Source organism: Taudactylus pleione, unplaced genomic scaffold, assembly GCF_031769625.1.
Source record: "Taudactylus pleione unplaced genomic scaffold, aTauple2 ptg000017l, whole genome shotgun sequence".
NCBI lineage: Eukaryota > Metazoa > Chordata > Amphibia > Anura > Myobatrachidae > Taudactylus > Taudactylus pleione.
The window spans coordinates 249,895-270,154 of NW_028284419.1; the positions used below are offsets into that span (position 1 = coordinate 249,895).

The following is a 20,260-nucleotide window of genomic DNA, read 5'->3' on the forward strand; positions in this document are numbered from 1 at the left end:
CACTCCCACTTCCCTCAGAAGAGCGCGCCTTACCCTCATTCTACTAGTCTAAAACCCAGGTAGGAACAGATACTCCTACCATAGGCGCAGCACTTCCACACCCACCACCCCCCTCCCCTCGACAAACGCACATCTCTCCCCCTACCTCTTCCCCTCCCCAATCCTCCCCCCCCCCACTCCACCCCTACAACCATACTAGTGAGCGCGGTTCACCTCCTTCATCCACGATTTAGATTATCTATTTTATTATAATAATGATCTTATATAGATAGGATATGTGATATAATAAAAAGTATTTTTTGCCTTTTAATAATAGTATTTCATTTATGATACACATAATACTCTAAATTAATATAGATTGCACTATAGAGATAATTATTTATTAGAGAACAATATTAATAGAGAGTATGAATTATGACTGGTAAAGACTACATGTATATTTAACAAATTTCCTTATAATTGATTGATTCAAATTATAAAGAAGGAGAGGGTATGTGATATTAGTACAATTAAGGGGGTTCTCATTCGATCGAAAACATGTTTTCTGTATAATAGATTAATTGTAGCCTTGCATCTTTGTGGTGATTTTAGTTAATAAGTGATATCAGATATATTATGTTCTCATGTGGCTATATGCCAACAACTGATGCGATAATTGCTACACTTATCTCACAGTAAAAGGATAATTGATACTGTCAGAATACCGCAAGGGACATAGTAATCTATGCTGCTTGGTGCGACAGAAAATTGATAAATCAATTAATATACAACTATGATACATTTATATCTGTGATCAAAACCCTAGGATTATGTGACTGTATTAACAATTTTGGAAACATCGAACCCATATTGGCAATACACATTCCCAGATTTTAATATATCAAATAAATATCCTAATCTACTAAAGAGTTTATTCATTTTGAAATCCCAGGTATCGTGATAACACACGTGTGATAGACCGATGGCAGGTGATATTTTAAATCACTTTTTCTTATATATTTACACACATCTTATTCTATTTCTTTATTTTAAATATTTCGCCTTTCTTCTCAATATTTGGACCTAGAATAATCCTTTTAAATAAAGCCAATAAGTTATATTTTATTATGTAACCAGAGAAATTATGGAAGTATATATTACAACCCTATGTGCACTAGACATTTATCTTTTCTTTTTTCTTGTCTGTAAATCATGTTAATCTTAAGATTATCAGGTAGCACCTTCATTTGACCTATCGTAAATATTTATGAAGTATTAGGGTAATAAAAAATAATTTCAATATTTACGCTCTGGAGTTGAGAGACACCTAAGAAAAACTGTATAGTGTTGGTGCGGGACCATCTTTTGTTTGTTTGTTTCTACATAATTGCTCCTATACCGGATGTTCTCACCTTCATGCAGGGTGTTCTACGAATACAACCTCCCTTTGTCCCTCCTGTGGCTCCATGGGATTTGTCATTGGTGCCAAGCACTTCAGGAACCTCCATTCGAACGTCTGGAATCAGTGGATATAAAATGGCTCACAGCGAAGACTCTTCTTCTGGCTATAGCATCTGCCCATAGCGTATCGGATTTAGGGGCGCTTTCATGTCGCTCCCCCTTTTTGATATTTCATCAGGACATACCCAGGCTTCTTTCCCAAGGTGGTGTCTCGCATCTGCCTGAGGAAATTGTGGTTCTGGCCTGTAATTCACTAGACCTCTCGGCAGGTAAGGTCTCTTTGGATGTGGTCCATGCTCTAAAACAGGGGTCTTCAAACTTGGCCCTCCAGCTGCTGTGGAACTACACATCCCAGCATGCACTGCTACCTTTTTGATATAACAGCATGCTAAAACTATGTGCAGTGCATGCTGGGATGTGTAGTTCCACAGCATCTGGAGGGCCAAGTTTGAAGACCTCTGCTCTAAAAGATCTACGTGGACTGTACTGCTTCTATCTGGAAATCGGACACCCTCTTTGTCTTATATGGATTCCACAAGAAAGGGTGGCCAGCTAACAGACTCTTGCCAGATGGATTTGCGTGACTATCTCTCAGACTTACATGCAGATGGGCCTTCCTGTGCCAAATACAGTCTCTACCCATTCTACTCGCTCTGTGGGTCCCTAGTGGGCAGCCCGGCATGGCACCTCAGCTGAACAGCTATGCAAGGCAGCCACCTGGTCTTCTGTCCACACCTTTCTTAGGTTTTATGACTTTGATACATTTGCCTCTCAGGAGAACCCTGCGCCCAAAGGAAGCATCCTATCAGTTCAGGTGTGGAGTCTGCTTTGGGACATCTCCAATTTCTCCCTGTGGAGCCCTATGGACTCTGAAGAAGAAAAGGAGAGTTATGGTAAAATTTACCTTGGTTAACTCTCTTTCTTCGAAGTCCAGCTCCTAGCTTCTATGGGTTTTCTTCTCCTGTCACTTATTTCCTTCTCTATGTGAGTGTGATTCGTCAGTGTACCAGTCTTCCTTCTCTCCTATCCTGCTCCTGCCTTGGGCATATTAACAAAACTGAAGTGCCCTCAGGCTGTGGGTGGGGTATAGAGGAAAGGACCAAGGCATCCTGGGATTGAAAAGCTTTGCTGTTTTGTTGTCCGGTCCTCCAGGTCCAACCTACACCCCAATGTCTCCCTGTGGACCCTATAGACTTCATAGATGGAGTTAAAAAAGGTAAGTTTTACCATAACTCCTTTTCAAACAGGACTGCAGCAATTAGAGAAATCCACTTTAATCCCTATGAACTTTGTAATGTAACATAGGTCAAATGCCTAGCTTTACTGTGATTAGACAGCTGCTGACTACACATCGGCCATGTGTATGCTGTGCCTCATGAGACAAACTTCTGATTTGCAGTAGCATGGATTGCACTCCAGCTGGTTACAGATTCAATTTTGAAAGCTATAATGTGTAGAGAAACGTCAATCAGCGCTGTCACTTTATCAACTTGCAAATAAAATTGATGCTGCTTATCATCAGTGTGACAAGTGTACCAGCTGGTTAGAGACAAAATAGTTAAATTAGTGTCATCAGCTGCCGGGCAAATTATCTTTACAAATAACCCCCTCTAACAAAATTCAGAAACCGATATCAATAAGATAATATAAAGTAAAGATAGACCAGAATAAAGCTTAGACAGCGCTGCAAATCTGTGTAATTCAATGTACGCGCAGCATTTATTTTAACATTTGAAATTTGGAACAGGGGTCGACAATTTTTTGTAAAATCTGGGAACCAGATTAAAAGTTTAGGAGCAAGCCAATTTTCCCTGATCAAAATATATATTAAAATGGGTATAGACCACTCCTGCAATGGCCAGTAGACTCTGCTATATGCCCATCCCTGGCGTGTATTTTATTATTTTTTTCACACACAATTAGCCTTATGCATAGAAACAGGAGAGTACTTATCTGTAAAATCTAGTCACCAGGATTAAAATCTTAGTCGCTCTGGCAACTGATATTTGTTTAGGCCTGACTTAGAGAATAGACCCATAGAACCAAGTAAAAAAAGTCACACTTTATGTGGATACCATTTTTTTCCCTGTAAAATTAATTATATTTTTCCAAGGTTCAATATAAAAATATTTAGGTTTATTCATAAACGTACATCATTCAGACCTTAACCAATGAGAAATGTTCAAAGTACCAAGCAAAAAAAAAAAAAAAAAAAAAAGTGATCCTATTAAATTATACAACACTTTGTACAAAGAAACACTTTAAATAACCAAGCAAAAATATACACAAATTATATATAATTTTAGAAGATATATTCACATCAGTCTTTTCCTATAAAGCTTTTTCTGGAGTTTATCATCAGAATCTAGGACTGAAAGGGTCTATTCTTTAAGCATATCAAGTGCCAGCATATCATTTGAGCTGCTGGCTTCTGGCATTCAGGAGGTTGAAGATTTTTTTTTTTTTTTTTTTCTTTAAAAAGGCCACAAATAAATGTACAGTCTCAAAGTGAATGGATTCCCTTTGTTAACTGTATATTCAAGTCTTGGAAATTAAACATAGTGGTTTGTACTGAATATAATGCTGAATGTTTCGGTAACATTTCAGTTTAGGTTTCAAGAAGGTTTGAGGGCAAAGGGAAAAAGATTAAATAGATTTTTTTTTTAAATCCAGTTTAAAACGCTTATTGGCAGCACACAGATGGCACAGCAGTATAAAATAAAAGGGGTGGAGGTGTGGTAATACAGTATAAATATATACTGCTGTGCACACTAGAAATTCTTTCAACATGATCAACTGCAGAAGATTACCCTACAGGTAGTATGCATCCACCGCTAAGGCTTGGAATCTTTCACAATGGTTATAAAACATGAGAGCAATGACTCCACACCAAAATAAAAGTGATCCTGTCCAGCAGTCTAGTCTTCACTTGAGTGTACAAACCAAGAGGTGTTCATGTCGTGCCACAATTTTTGAAACGTTTACAAGTGAACTTGCTTGAAAAACAATTTGCAGTCAGATGTATAGAACAGAATTATTCAGTAACTACCCAGATAGCCATTACCAGTATAAAATAGCATGTCAGAGGAGACTGAGCGGCTGCATTCTTCCACTTTCAAAAACGCACTGTTTCGCTGCCTAAGTCTTGAAACTGCAAGTGCCCATTTAGAACAGTGTTAACACAATTCTGCCCGTTCAAATTGGGAAAAGCGCAGCCTTCTAAAACATTTGTCTGATCGCACTCATTTAATTGATGTCATCACTTAATACATGGAGAAAGTTCCAGCTGTTTTATAGCGTATGCTGAGCAAAGACTAGAAAATAATCTTTGCTGAACAAAGATGTAACATTGTAGTTTCCAACCGTGTTCTATACATTTGAGAGTTTTTCTTTCCCTGTTCCTAAAATGTACAGTTGTCAAGTTCACTTTAGCATGCAACCCATCAATTAAGGCTTACTGGTTTACACAATAAAAGCTAGTTGTTTAACTGCATTTAAGTGAGGAAAGCAAAATCATGCCAGGACGAATAGTGCTCCCAGACTGGTATAACCAGCTATCATAATCCTTGTGTGGTGTATCTATTGTAAACATGTCAGATCTGCTCTAGTAACTAAACCCTTAAGGAGGAACTGAAGAAGAAAAAATGTTCTGGGTGGTGTCAAAAAGAAACTAAGCCATGCAAATGTAATAAAGCAAAATAAAAAGTACAAATACTTTGGCTTTCGTTAAAATAAAAGTAAAAAATAAAATAGGAGATCAGCTGGAGGCAACACAAACAAACTTACAGAGCATGTTTCTTTGTGCCAGGCCAGCGTGTTTAACCTGCTGCATTTCCGACTCCACCTGAACCACATACATCTGTCCACACAGATGTTGAGACTGAAATCTGGCCCTCGAGAGGTGTTTTACACTTTATACATATTCTGGTAGACACAATCAGGTTGTAGACACAAAAGGCTGGAGATTTGCCCTGCTGGAATGGAGGCCACAGGACAGGCATCTCTTCGGTGGAGAGGGCCAGAGGTTGGTCCTGTCAGTGGAGAGGACTCTTGGTCAGCCCTTCCATTTCAGAGGAAAGAAGTTGGTCCTGCAGGTGCCTCAGCTTATTACTGATTGGAATGCAACTACATGAGCAGCAGAAGCCAATAAAACGTCTGTCATACATTTGTGTCCTGCAGAAGAGGCTCCTTGCCCTCGCCTGGTGCTGGGGGACTGTGTGGATGGCTGTGCCCGACTCCGTGCTTCTTCCAGTTGCTGCTGCGAGCGTTCAAATTTGTGTGTTCTGGAATAAACAAAGCTACAAGCAGAGCCAGCAACACTGAGCAGGCTCCAAACAGAAAGGGAGGTCCAGGGATGATCGAAATCTGCAGAGGGAGAAGGATAGTTAATGGAAATTCTAATACTACATAGGTAGTTCAAGAGACATACAAGTCTCTACCTAGTGAAATCTACAGGCCTCTGAACACTAAACTCAACAAACACAGAGTACAGTGGTAACTGCCATTCATACATTACATTACTCTTGTTTAGTAATGTGACAACCAATAGCATATTATACAATGAGCAGACTGTTAGAAACGTAATGTCTTCTGGCACTAATACAAAGAACTGGAATGTCTTAAAAGCAGTAAGGTGTCAAAATATTAACAACAGATATTTAAGTCTAAACTTGAAAAATTTATGGCTATAAATTATGGCTAAATTCCCTAACAAAATGCTCCACTCCATATTTTAAAGCACCTGTTGTGAATGTGATGTTGCCACCTTGTCCCTCTGATCTGTTTCTCCAATAGGGTTTTCATCTAGTTCCACATGAAAGATGTAAAATATAAAGCCATACAGCGCAGGTCCAAGCCCATTGCACAGCCCCCGAATTCCTGTGATCATTCCTTGCACAACCCCTGGGGAAAAAAAAAGAAAACAAAATATGAAATTTATAGAAATTTTGTGCTTCGTCCTCCCTTAAAAGCCTGATTAAATGAAAGTCATCTAATTGAAAGAAAGTCAGATTACCTAGACACACTGCAGGATAAATAGTAATATTCTGTCCAATTCACGTATGGTCCTCTTTTTGCAGTAAAACAATCTATTTTGCACACTGAATTTATAATCTATAAACAGAGCTGGGAGCAGGACAATCACAACATTCTGCTGTACAGTATGTTTGCAGTAAAATTAGGGATAGGACTAGTACAGCAAAGCATTTCAAAAGTAACAAATATAGCAGCTGAAATTCACACAAATGTGTTTTAATTTGGTGTAACAGAAATAATATAAATAGTACTGGCTTTTCAGTTCTTTGCCGACTTGTTAATGGGGGAAAAAAAAGGCATAACCAGTACTGGCTATTGATAATGGCACACCTACTTATTACTGAGAGTTCCAATCAATAGATCTACAATAAAAAGGTCGACATTGATGAAGAGCGTCAAGTACAAAAGTTTGACATTGGTCGACACTTTTTTTTTTAGGGTTAGAGTTAGGCACCAAGGGGAGGGTTAGGGTGTTGATTTGGGTTAGTAAAAAAAAAAAAAAAAAAAGTGTTGATCATTCCAATGTCGACCTTTTGACCATGTAAACCTTTTGTACATGTCTATCTTCATCCATGTTGACATGTTGTGTGTCGACCTATTGCCTGTCTACCAGTTGGTGGTAGATAGGCAATTGTTCAGTCACATTTGCAATTTGCTGGTCAGACTCCCCTCAAAGCCATGGGTTAAAGCCGCACACATCAGGTTAAGAATTTGCTTGGCCAGTTCTTGCAGCGCTGTCCAGTATTCCAGACGCATGAACTACAGTGAGTGAGGATGAAGGAGGCAAAGCTTCCTCTAAGCTTTTAATGCTTGCCTTAGGATACAGATTTTACATGTGGCTTTCCATTTTTTTGGTTTACATGTATTAATATTTACTGGGTGGTAGGAGCATTTGCTTTAGGACTCATTCACTGGTTGAGAGCATTCCTTTATATAGAACATTTGCATTACATTCACTCATTTGGGGAATTTTAGAATGGCAAGCCTCATAATATATGGCAGTTGCTATATCTAGTTGCTGATGTCAGACATAACTATCTTGGCCTTACGAATATAATGGGCACGATTCTATTCTACGCGATGTGAATAGTGTCGGGAATCCGCTCCCGGAGCTATTCAATGCTGCACGAAGTTAGGTCAGGGAAGGATCGTACTCGCGCCTTAAACAGAGTGTTAAAGCGTAAGAACGGGTATTCTCCAACTAAACTTCCTGGCGTGATGCTGTTTTCCCGGCAATAAGGGCAGAAAACAGCATCGCGCCTGGACTATTGTCGGATTTCTGCTCGCATCCCCGGAGGGGTGTGAGAAGAAATCCTTAACCGGGCTTAGCAGTGCGGTGTATTGAATAGCCCGGGAGCTCACTACCAGTGCTATTCACATCGCGTAGAATAGAATCGTGCCCAATGTATGCAACAAGTCAATTTCTTTCCACCCACCTTGCTGGTCAGCATCTGCAGTCCGAGAAACCAGGGCGCTGACTGCAGGAAATGTAATACTGGACATGGCAGCAACAGCTCCAGCAGCCCACATCATCCTGTCAGTTACAAGAGATGGAAACAGAGAATGTATGATCACAATCAATTTTATTTCTCTCTCTCACGCTGCTTCTCACCTCTATGGGGGGAATTCAAGCGTGTTGCGCACCAGTGGCCACTAGTTGGCGCCCGGCAGAGCAATTAAATTGTTGCGCCGTTTGTGCATGCACAGCCGCCGGCGCTGACATTTCTACTCGCAGCCTCCCGAGCTGGCGGACAGAAATGACTAAAAAGTGACCCATTTGAGCGCTTTTCGTGGCTGCAACAATGTCCCATCATTTTGACGGGCTGCTAACTAGTTATAGTTTACTTTTGCAATGCAGAGCTTTGAATACTATTGTGTAAACACGGACTTGCTTTCCTCTTCTTCAGTAAGTGAAGCTACTTACTACTGCATTTAGTACTTCAAGAAATTACTTATTTTGTTTTATTTAAAGGAAAGAAACTGGAATATAAATGTTCCTTATTACTGAGATGGATGTATGTATACAACCGAAAATCAGGAATCACACTTTAGGGCTCATACACACCTATACATTGCTATCACACTTTTTAGCCACTAAAACATGCATTAAAAGATAAACAGAACAAATGGTTCCTTGTTTCTCATGTCCGCTATTGTATTATAAAGGTTTATTGTACGTTAAAGCTAGAATGCAACATGCCCAATTTGTCATACGTCAAAGCGTGCTACTAGTCCAGGAAACTGTATGGAGAAAAGCACAACACATGAACAGTGCATGCAAAGTGAACACATCAAAAACAACTTTAGTATTCATGCATTTGTACCCATTGTCCTAGAGCATGTGTGAACGAGCCCTAATGCTAATTTATTAACTATTAGCTAAATCTATATTGTTTTGTAATTATCAGGGAGCTTTAGACTTGAAACCAATACAAATAACTTCCCTTTACACAGGTGACGCAACAGCTTAAAGGGTGGGTCCACAGTTTAGTTGATAGTGGAAGTAGAAGCAAAGAGCTGCAGATTAGGAAAGAAAGGACAGCCTAAAAAATACCAGAATGAAATGCCTGCCCCAGGTGAACAGGGCCACAGAATAGGTCTTCCATGTTACCATCCTGATCTCTGCATCAGCACAATGGGCACAGAGAGCCTTATGTCTCTCATGAAGGCTACAGACTGCATGTGAGGGAAGGAACACCTGATGGATAAGTTAGTAGGTCACATACCAAATAAGAAAGTCGTTACTTTGCAATTGCTAGGGTAAGGGCGAGGATACTACTAGTTGCTCAATGATGCAAAATCCTGAAACAGCAAAGAACCTGTACAAAAGCATGCCTTGTTTTCATGGAAAGCCAGAAAACTAACATTGGGAACTCAGCCACTCCTTTATCGCGTGCCCTCTGGTGGGTGTAAAAATATAATGATAAAGGCCAGGTGCCCAAATCTTATGAAGAGCACCGGCATAAAGCTGGATGACACACTAAACGAGGTGTGTACCCATCGATGCGACGGACGTCCATTGATAAAGATAAACAATCGCATAGTAAATCCCCTATTTGGAGAACTGTACAGGGAGCCGGTTTAGTTTAAGCAGAATACCAAGTTTGTGGCATCTATAGTTCCAGGATGTGCTTTATTGACATAAGCATAGATTATGAGATCATAGGTGTGTATGGAAAGATTTTTCCAGTGATCAGTGGTAAGGCTAGAACAAGCTTTAAGATATCAGCATTACATTATCTTATGTATTCCATTAACATAGCTCCAAACTGTCTTGATTTGAGGACATTGTCTAGTGCATCTCAAACTCTGTCCTCAGGACCCCAAACAGTTCATGTTTTCAGTGAGTCAGTGAGAAAACGTGAATTGTGTGGCATACTGAGGACAGAATATGGGAACCATTGGTTTTAGTGGATCAGGACTTTTGTTAGAAGGTGTGCCCCATCAAAAGTGTGCATACCAGCGATAGGAGCATATGGTACTGAAAAGGTGTTCTTAGGGGGGCAGAACGGGGAAGGCATGCAATGAGAATGACAACAGATACAATTCTATGAAAGAACTTCCTTACCAAGGTTCTGATCCGAAGCCATACCAAGCCAGCTGCAATATCTGGAAGCCCAGACCCAGCAGAATTGTGTTCTTGTTTCCAATAGACCTCATGAGTAGACTCAAGACAATGGTCTGTACAGAGAAAAAACACATTGTTGGTCACAGAGCAGAAATAGAACTATTAGGCATAATGTGCTTAACACAAAAAAGTTATAAAAAATAATAATAATAAAAAAACTTTATGTAGATACTTTAAATCAAAGAGAAATCTTCTCTTAAGCACATTTCAATTGTAGAAAGACTATACCTGCGCCCAATTATGAAACACACATGACGCACCACGCAGCCAGAATGGGCAGATGTGACTGATTTACAATTGGGGACAGGGATTGCTCCCGATTGCTCTTTAATTGGAAAAGGTGAGCAGGAAACACACACTAACCTGTGCGATGATGGATAAGATGCCCAATACTGCTATGAAGGCAGCCACGCTTTCCGGTGAAAATTTCATTATCTGGCAATTAAGAGATAACGAATCAGTAAACAGCACAAAGATGTTTATGGACTAATGAATATTAAAAATAAGTGACACTATTAATAAGAAAGTTATTAGACATTTAACATCTGTGAATATAGGAGACATGTGTAAGAGTTAGTACATGGAAAGAAACCATTTATACAGATGGGTCCTCATACACTATTGCTGCAGTTGCTCCAAACAGCCCATCTCGGGGCACCAGGTCCAGTGCAGCTCTGCATCTGTTTTTGCCTGAAAACGCGTCAGAGTTGCAATTGGATGCGACAAACAGCGTCACAAGACTGCTCGGATTAGTTTGAGCAGCACTTGTACTGTATATCTGTGCGCAACGGAGCCTTACTCTGTATACGAAGTGCTGCTATGCAGCGGCTTTTCCACGCCATGTTCCGTTGTGCTTCGTAAACAGACTCAGTCACACTCAGATACACTAGTGTCACATATCAAATTAATCAGTGCTGTCTTGTGAAGCGGTTTGTTTCATTTAACTGTGACTGAGACGCACTTTCGATCGAAAATTACAAAACACACGCTCGGGACAAGTTGAGTCGCACAGAACCTGACTGCTCACTAGCACCAGGTGTCTCACACCACATGGCGTACTGAGGCTAAGGCGTATATTTACTAAATCAAGAGTTTTTAGAAGTGAAGATGTTGCCCATAGCAACCAATCAGATTCTACTTCACATTTAACTAGCACCTTCTAGAAGATAATAGCTAGAATCTGATTGGTTGCTATGGGCAACATCTCCACTTCTAAAAACTCTCACTTTAGTAAATATACCCCCTAGGTGTATGAGGACACATCTGTATGTCAAGGATAGATTTTATTTCCTGGTCATATTCTTGCTAAACAAGGGCTCCTACCCTCGCAGTATTGCTCACCTGTCTGAGGTACAGAAAGAAGCTGGAATACTGTCCAGCCTCAGGGAGGTAGGAGAGGAATACGGTGATACAAATGAGCAACACAATAGAATCCTGGCCAACCTTCTTCAGAGACTGAGAGAGAAAAAAAAATAAAGACATTAAATCCTAATAACCCAAAACATTCTCATACAACACAATTGTTATCCACAGAAATAAGCTCAGACACTTTCATTAAAGCAAGAACAGAGAGCAAATGGAAAAACAAAATATTCTCTGCCATTCACTGCAGAAGTAATGGGTAATGAATTGAAAGCATGACTACTAATAGCTGCTCATACAGCATACTCAGCTACAACATGCTTATAGCAGAATGTACCAAATCCAGTGCAAAACTGACACAAGCACAGCAAGATGTTACATGGAGCAGGAGACCATGCAATCTCCTAACAGCCAATTTACAATACTACATCACAATAAACACAGGAGACGGAGATGTACAGAATCAGCCACTTTCTATAGTACAAGCAGTTCATGTTTTAGCCACGTAAGGGGCCGAATTTGATCAGGAGTGTTAACCTGCTTACGTGGATTAAATTGGATATATAAGAATTAACGCGACCGGGCATGATTTTACCCTATTCAATTAGTAACATGCACTAAATTGCATAAATGCGGCTTTTTGTTCGTAGCCATTGAACTGGTGAAAAGTTGGGGAAAATCTTTATTTCAAGGTAAAAATGTTTGAACTTGGTTCAGAACCCCTGGGACACCTCTTTAATGGTTAGTCATGCACTTAGAGGTTTGCACCCCAAATTCATCTAGAGCATACTTTCCTGATAAACACTTGCTTTCTCTCTTTTATTTTTTCTTTTTTTTTCATTTAAATGCAAAAATAAGTAATTTGACACCTTTTAAGAGGCCCATATACTTTGCTTTTGGTCACTAATAGACATCTAATACTGTTATCCAATATTAGTTTGCACTTTTTTGTAGTACAGGCTGATTTCCCCATTTTTACCCACAGTTAACTTGATTATCATCATAGAGAATTACTGCGCAACCACCAGGATAAGACTTTCACGAATGAATTGCGCGTTAAGCGGAAACGCTTAGTAGGCGATATTACCGTGTGGTATGCACGTTAAGTCAAGCCGTGGCAAACCAAGATTTTACAGCGGCTAACTGAATTCCCCCCACATAAACAGGTCTCTCAGTTGGACTGGTCACAACAAATAAGCATTTTTATTAAGTCAACATTACAACAGGGACTATTACATAATCTCAATCCAATTTGGCCACACATGTTGGTGAGTGCTCTATCAATATGAACTCATCTGGAGCCTGTGAATGTGGTTGGAAGATTACAGCAATCATGGGCCATAGAAGTCATCTTTTCACTCCATTTACCAATTTTTGTTTTGACCAGATATTTATCAATCACCATAATCATTTTGTGGGCACTATTAGGTCACTGATATTTCAAAGTGCATGGCCAGCATACCTATGTACCATGCTAACGAATTGTCCAGTGAGGTTCACTTTTTGGGATTAAAAGGTCAGTCCCATTAGTCGCGAGTTTTCTCACGGTATAAGTAAGTTACGGCCACATGCCACACAGGGCATCTTCGGACTTTCACACTTTTGTGTACAAGCGCTGCCCGATATAAAAATGCATCCTGCCCTTATGGAGGCGCCCCAGTCTCTGTTCACAGTGCAGGGAGAGCTTGGGGGCAGCTCATCTCCATGAATGCTCTGCATGCCTCCTAGAGTGATGGAAAAGGCGGGCATGGAGACGTGCACTCTTTCCTGATCTGTGCCCTCCCCGATCAAGAAGCTATTGTGAACACTACTAAAATATAGTGGTAGGTTAAATGGACTCTGACAAAAAGTAACAAAGTGTGTGTGCATGTGGTAGGGAATATAGAGTGTAAGGTGCACTGGGGCAGGGACTGATGTGAAGGAGTATCATCTGAAATGTGTGTGTGCTATATAGGTTTAATTACCAGTCTCATCCATTCTATGCACGTGAGGAGGATTTCATGAAAGAAAGTCGCTGTAGTGTGTGGCGAGGGAAAGTGAAATGAAGATTTTGTTTTTCCAGTTTTTGGTGGAGATCTCTAACAAGTTTCACACAGGATGAAACAGCCAAACACTGGTGGACATTTTAAGAGTTAAATGAGATTTTTTTTTTTTTGCAAAACCAAACTTTAAAGGAATACTATCATCATTTTGTTTCTTGTTAAATGTAAAAGTGTATCCTGAAATAAAGGGCATTTTAAGAGTGCAGGTTCCCTATTTCCAAACAATGCCAGCCATGAGGATACCTATTCAAATGGCTACGTGGAGAACTGCACTTCATCTGTAAATGTGTGAAAGACTTCAGCTGTTTTACATAGATCACCTATCTGGGTAATCCCCATCCCCCTCTTCATAAGAAAAACTCTGACAGAGAAATTAGTTCTGGGTATTTCTAATTATTCCATAGGGATGCCTTTGGGGCAAGGGCTCCTATCCACATACAACTTTCTTTGTTTGCTATACCATACGTATCAATCTATGCAAATATGCTAGTAAGCAAATTGCTGCAGATTCAGTTAGCCACGGGCTGTCTCACGCGGCTTGTTCTCCCAGATAAAGTTCAATTAGAGACCTGCAATCAACCGCCTGCACCCCCCATGCAGCAGTTAAAGCTCATTTTTGCCCGCGCCGACTGGAGGTCTAAGTAGAATTAAGTGTCTACAGCTACCTCAGGGATGCTCACGGGTCTCTAATTGAGTAGCTTTGGGAACTGTTTATGGGAGAACAGACATCATGACAACCCACAACTAATTGAAACTGCCCATTTTGTGTGCTATGTTTCCACATAAAACACTTACACTTTAGATCAGGGGTGGGGAATCTTTTTTTCTGCCGAGGGCCATTTTGATACATATAATCTTATCAGCGGGCCACGCTCCCTCCATGCGCCATCACATAGGGCGGGGCCACAATCGCTGGTGATTACAGCAATGCCCGGAGCATCCTGTAAATGCTCCAGGGAGCTGTAAGGGCAGCGGTGTGACCCTCTGAAGCGTCCTAAGGACACTCAGGACTCACTGCTGCATAGATTCTGGCTGCAGGGTGCCATTCTAGGCACCCTGCTAGCCAGATGAGGCTAGCAGGGAAAAGCTCCGAAGGCCAGACCAAATAACTCCATGGGCCTTATACGGCCCCGGGGTTCCCCATCCCTGCTTTAGATGATAAGAGTTCCTTTAATGAGGCTGGAACCCAATGTTGTATGTCTCATAGCTAGCAAACTACACAAGGAGAATTTTATGTTGTCACACTAGTAAACAGAGCTGGTTTAATTTTGACACACAGATGGATTGGGAGATATAGATATAGATATATATATATATGTGTGAAGCAGCTTACCTTTGTTAAATTAGGCATGCAAATTAAGTTGAATAAATCTAAACCTTTTAAACTGTGAACAAAGTAGTATAATTGTTTAATAGATTACACTTATGAACCTGCTTATATACTGTCTGCTGCTGCTAGCTCTTCACGTTACCAGCATGCATTATATTATATCTCATCATCCGTGCTAAAATTATATTACAAGGGACATGTGTAGCCATCCACAGAACACTACAGGGGAACTTTGCATAATACTATTTACATGTTTAACATTCTACAACCACAGAGCATTCCCCAGGGTCTTCCAGCTGCTGTGGAACTACACATCCCAGCATGCCCTGCCACAGTTTTATTAGGGCATGCTAAAACTGGCATACTGGGATGTGTAGTTCCACAGCAACCTCCTCCATATAGGGTAAATTAGTTGCTGTATGGACAAAGAAAATGGAAGAAAAAAAAACGAGAAATAATCCAGGTACCAATAGAAGAGCAGTCTACTTCATATAATACGCTCATGGGAGCTAGGTATATAATATACTTTGGATTTTTATTGGCTGGATGCAATAGCTTATAGTAATTTGGTTTGGTTGTCAACTAAAATAAAAACTTACATTTACCAGTATATTGCCATTTTCAAGCAAGGGGCACAAACTGTATGACATTTCATGTTTGTTCTTTATGTGACTGGCAATAGATTGCATCTGAAAGATCTCTTATTTAAAAGCGAGACGACCAGGTACAGATCGATGCCAGGAAGGATCTTACATCCATAACAACCAATACAGGCCGGAGAAGACTGGATGAATCCTTTATAAAACAGACCCAACTTTGTAAAAAGCAAGGCGTGTCACTTATAGAGGAGAACTAGGCTGGACAGAACCTCCCCTGCATGGCCTGCTGAACAACAGAAACACAATCATGACAACATAGCCAATGAAATCACTCAGAAAGCCAAATAACTAGATAAATCTTTTTTGCGTGAAGAATAAAAAGTCAACTCACATATAGCATTGTTACAGACTAGAAATAGTACATTATAAGTTACATCCCTGACTGCAGACTCATTTCAGCAAAGATCAGTCTTTAAACACCATAAGAAAAAAAATCATAAACTACAACAATTCATAGTGAAACAGGCACAGAAAAAAGCACCAAATGAGATCTGAACAAACAGAAAAAACAACGACAAACGCTAACTCTTGGATGGACAATGCAGATGTAATTATAATATATCAAATCAACAGAAAGCTGCCCCCATAAATTGGGGATCTGGAACACCCCCCAAAAATTGCGGTTTTGGTGAAAACTCTCTCAAACAGTAAATTAGAGAGCATCTATATTGCAATTTAACGGCTTCTGAATTGAAACAGCCAGCAGATGGAGGACACATGAGGGATTGAGGTGTGGACTGCATTACAACAGGTAGCCCTAAACAAGTGGGGTTTTATTGGCTAACGCTCTCCCTCTACTGCTACTAACACCAGTGCATGTGCTTTGAACCTGAATAACTTTTGTGGGATAGAGGTGCAGAATGATGCTTTAAAACTGCTTAAATCTTCTCCCTATTACTAACCACAGTAGATGTGCCGGGACTGTGCTAACTATCATCATTGCGGCTAAAGCTACGGACTGATTGTCTAAAAACTGCATGATAATTCTCATACTGCCACTAACCTCTATGCATGCGCTGTGACCAGTGCAAATTTATATCAAAGTGCTTATTTTATGGATGTGGTCGGTGGCTCTTTACAGAAATCTACTGTAGAGGAAAAGATCCAAGTTACAGATTGCAATTATTTATATGATTGCTTGGAAATTTCACTTTTTCTGTTCTACTAAGTTTCAAGTGGATGATCGAGTTGCACACAGAGTTGAAGTCTTATGGAGCATACACACGGTCAGATTTGTCAGATGAACGATTTGAACGATTTTACCAAAGTTTTGAACGATTTTTGACTGCATTAAAATGAATGGAATCATCCAAGTCTGACTGCAAACACATCAGATGTCAGATATCGTTATCTGACAAACGGGAACGCGCATCGTTCATCGTTCAGGCATGTCAGATATGTCAGATTTTCCTTCAGATATGAACGACTGAACGATTTTTAAATCGTTATCGTTCAGATCTGAAGGAAAAATCTGACCGTGTGTATGCACCATTAAATAGCCTAAAGAGGTTTTTTTTTTTCTATTTTTCAGAGTCGCTACAATTTATATGAATGTGTGATTTTTCTTTTTTAGGTGCTTGATGTTTACGAAATATAGCCTGGGTCATTGCCCTATTGCTGAAGCAATGTTTTAAAAATATGCCATTTTAGGTTGTTATATTATATAAGGTTATTGTGAACATTTACTGTATATATTGGTACATTTACGTACTATATATTTTAATAATAAATATATTAACTAGACAAGTGCCACCTTATCTTTTTGGTCCAAATGACATCTGTATGGTAAAGTTGTTGTACATTTGATTTACCTATCCCCGGTCTGACACACACACTCACATCTCATGCTGGGCATACATTATACAATTATCTGTCAGATATCTGTCCAATCTGGCTGGTTGGAATGAAAACCTTGTAATGTATGGGAGCAAATGACAATCGACTATTTGCTCACAAACACTGGAACACAGACAAAAATGATCGTTCAGACAAACTGGTTAAAACACACAAATTTAACCAATTTGAACAATTGTTTTTTGTACATTTTCCAGTGTTTAAAACCATATGATTGACTGTCATTTGCTCCCATACATTACCAGGTTTTCATTCCAACCAGCCAGATTGCACAGATATCTGACAGATAATTGTATAGTGTATGCCCAGCATTAGTAAAACTGGTAGAAAGAAGTAAATTGATGTCACTTACCGCAAATGGGTCAGCCTGTTCCCATGAAATTGGGGCACCCCAAGATGCTGGTCTCATTTTCTCTGGAAGAGATTCTGGAACAGCCACTAAGATGAAACAGATGTCAAGCAGTGCAATGGCTGTTGCCAGCAACACCACAAGAGAGTCACCATACACATGACTCAGGTAAGCTCCAATGGCTGGACTAGTGACCAGACTAGCTGCAAACGTGGCAGAAACCTGCAAAAAGGAATATTTAAAAAGGACAAAGAAAAAAGTAAAAAAATATATACATTTAATAATTACTGGAATTTATTAGATAGGTACAGAAAGCAAAAAAAAATTAAAAATAACCAATTTCATTTTAGTTGCCAACACAGAAGGTCTACCAGCCTCATTTTACTGTGACGTAGAGAGATAGTCACCCACATATGTTGTCAAATTAGACTAAGTTGGATGCAAACAGATGAAACATATATACCAGTGAGATCCTGTTTATCATTTTGAGTATACGGTATTCGGTGTACTATGTGTGTCAATTCCCTCAAGTATGTCCAGTTTATTCTATATGGGAAAAGTTGTTATTCTGTTCACCAGCTATATAGAGTAGTGGGTAACCACTGATGTGTTGAAAATAAAAACTAAAATCTTCACCAAACAAAGATGATCTATATTTATGTATATAGTTAAGCAGTTCATATTTCACTCACAACCTCATGTGACTTAGGAGTTGTCTACGGAAACAGAATCTGAGCAAATAGCAAATGTTTACACAGGGATTTGCTTTGTTGCTTTTCATAAAAATATACAAAACGGGCGTCTCCATGTAAAGGTGATTACACGTCACTGAAAACGTAAGGGAATTGCACTGTACAAATTCACAGAACAAGCCAGCTACAAAATGTTGCCTGAAAAGAACGTGAACCAATTTCCTATTTAGAATATGAAGACTCAGCTATTCTGAGCTCATGGTTACACCAAAATTAAGCTGGACCTGTCACCGTAAAACTTTCATTTGATTATAATAATAATATTTTATTAATAATAAGAAGAATATTAAAGAGCACCCTTCAATCACTAATTTTCACAGTGTACACTTCTTATGATAAATTAGCTAATACAGAGGGCTAGCATAGCAAATCTATGTTACATATACTGAAATTCATAGAAAAGGCATCAATTCCTATAGCTTGTAAGATTTAGTGGACCCGATAAAGAATATGGAATAAGATATTAGCCTATAGTTTCCATATACAAGAACCTTTGCGTTTGCAGCGGTTGATGGCTCAGTAATGCACTTACCAGTCCATACGCCATACTCCTCTCATGCTCTTGTGTTATATCTGCCACATAAGCAAATACCACAGAAAAGGTGACGGCAAACACACCTGATACAGATATAACGGCAAAGTACCACCTATAAAAACAAGAACCAATGTGTTACAATGTTACATAGATTGATGTGTACCGTATGCCAGAAAAAAATAGATGAAGCAGTGTTACATACCATGGACTGATCTTCATCAGTGGTATGGGCGCACAAGTGAAGAATACTGTTAACAGCAAGAAAGACTTTCTTCCCCAAACATCTGACAGTGCCCCTATCAAAGGTGCACTTAGGAAGGACAGCAAACCCTGGAGAGGGAGCATTAATGAGATTAATGCCAATGACAACTGCTATACTGCATTTAGACACTTTACTCATGCAAATACAGAGACAGGTCCCTTCACGCACAAACCAAACATGACCTCATTTTATATTGACTTAACCAGTTTACTGAAGATGTATTGTAATCCCATGACAAAATGAACACATTTATAATTAACTACGAACGTATAAATCTGTCACTGAAAACTACATAGGAAAGGTTACTGGAACATCGACAAGATTTGCTGGTGTAAAAGAATCAACAGAAGAACAGTGGACTGAAGTATAAAACTAATATACAGTACAATTGCCCATTATGAAGTAAGCGCTTTAAGTGTGAGTTGGAATTTTTCAGCTCTCTCCTTACCAACATTTCCTAAAGGCACACTATTCCTGATATACATTAACTAATGCTTCCCCTTTCCAGGTATAGCTGTGAAACGGATATTTTCCATGAATAGTTCTTTACTAGTGATAATGTCATCTCCCTACCCACATTTCTGCCTCCACATCTCTGAATTCTGGGCATGCTGTAAAATGCTGTTACGTACAGCTGTTGGAACTGCCAGTGGAAAATATGTGCTGTTGATAAGAATGAACTGTGCTTAGGTATAGTTTACAAAGCAACAGCAGGCAATGTTTTATAGAAATAAGCTGAATTCTATAAAAGAAAAAAAAAAAAAAATAGGAGCAGTCCTGTAAAAACTACTCCCATCGCTATACAAACCAGCAAAGTTTGCTTTCTATATTCTATCCCCTCCACTGTTTAATTAATTATCTGGTGAGTTCATTATACTTTTATGTGCCCATCCCTAACCACTGGTCATGGGTGGTTTGAAAGCACAGTCATTGGTGGGCTATATTGAAAGAGAACAGATTTGTTTTTGTTTGTTAATGTGTCATCCTGCAGCATCAGACATAGGGGTGAGCTG

General features: G+C 39.5%; 1 protein-coding gene across 3 annotated transcripts in view; it reads right to left on the reverse strand.

Moving 5' to 3' along the window:
- Positions 1-3,131: 3,131 nt before the first annotated feature.
- SLC71A1 (solute carrier family 71 member 1) overlaps positions 3,132-20,260 on the reverse strand; it is a 29,392-nt gene continuing 12,263 nt past the window's right edge. For all 3 annotated transcript variants that reach the window (XM_088481982.1, XM_088481985.1, XM_088481983.1), the window contains exons 5-13: positions 19,188-19,315; positions 18,983-19,097; positions 17,702-17,920; positions 11,444-11,557; positions 10,466-10,537; positions 10,043-10,155; positions 7,911-8,008; positions 6,182-6,342; positions 3,132-5,805 (exon numbers count right to left, since the gene is read on the reverse strand). In XM_088481982.1, coding sequence (XP_088338108.1) covers positions 5,599-5,805; positions 6,182-6,342; positions 7,911-8,008; positions 10,043-10,155; positions 10,466-10,537; positions 11,444-11,557; positions 17,702-17,920; positions 18,983-19,097; positions 19,188-19,315 — 1,227 coding nt within the window. In that variant the 3' untranslated portion in view covers positions 3,132-5,598. The remainder of the gene's footprint in view (positions 5,806-6,181; positions 6,343-7,910; positions 8,009-10,042; positions 10,156-10,465; positions 10,538-11,443; positions 11,558-17,701; positions 17,921-18,982; positions 19,098-19,187; positions 19,316-20,260) is intronic.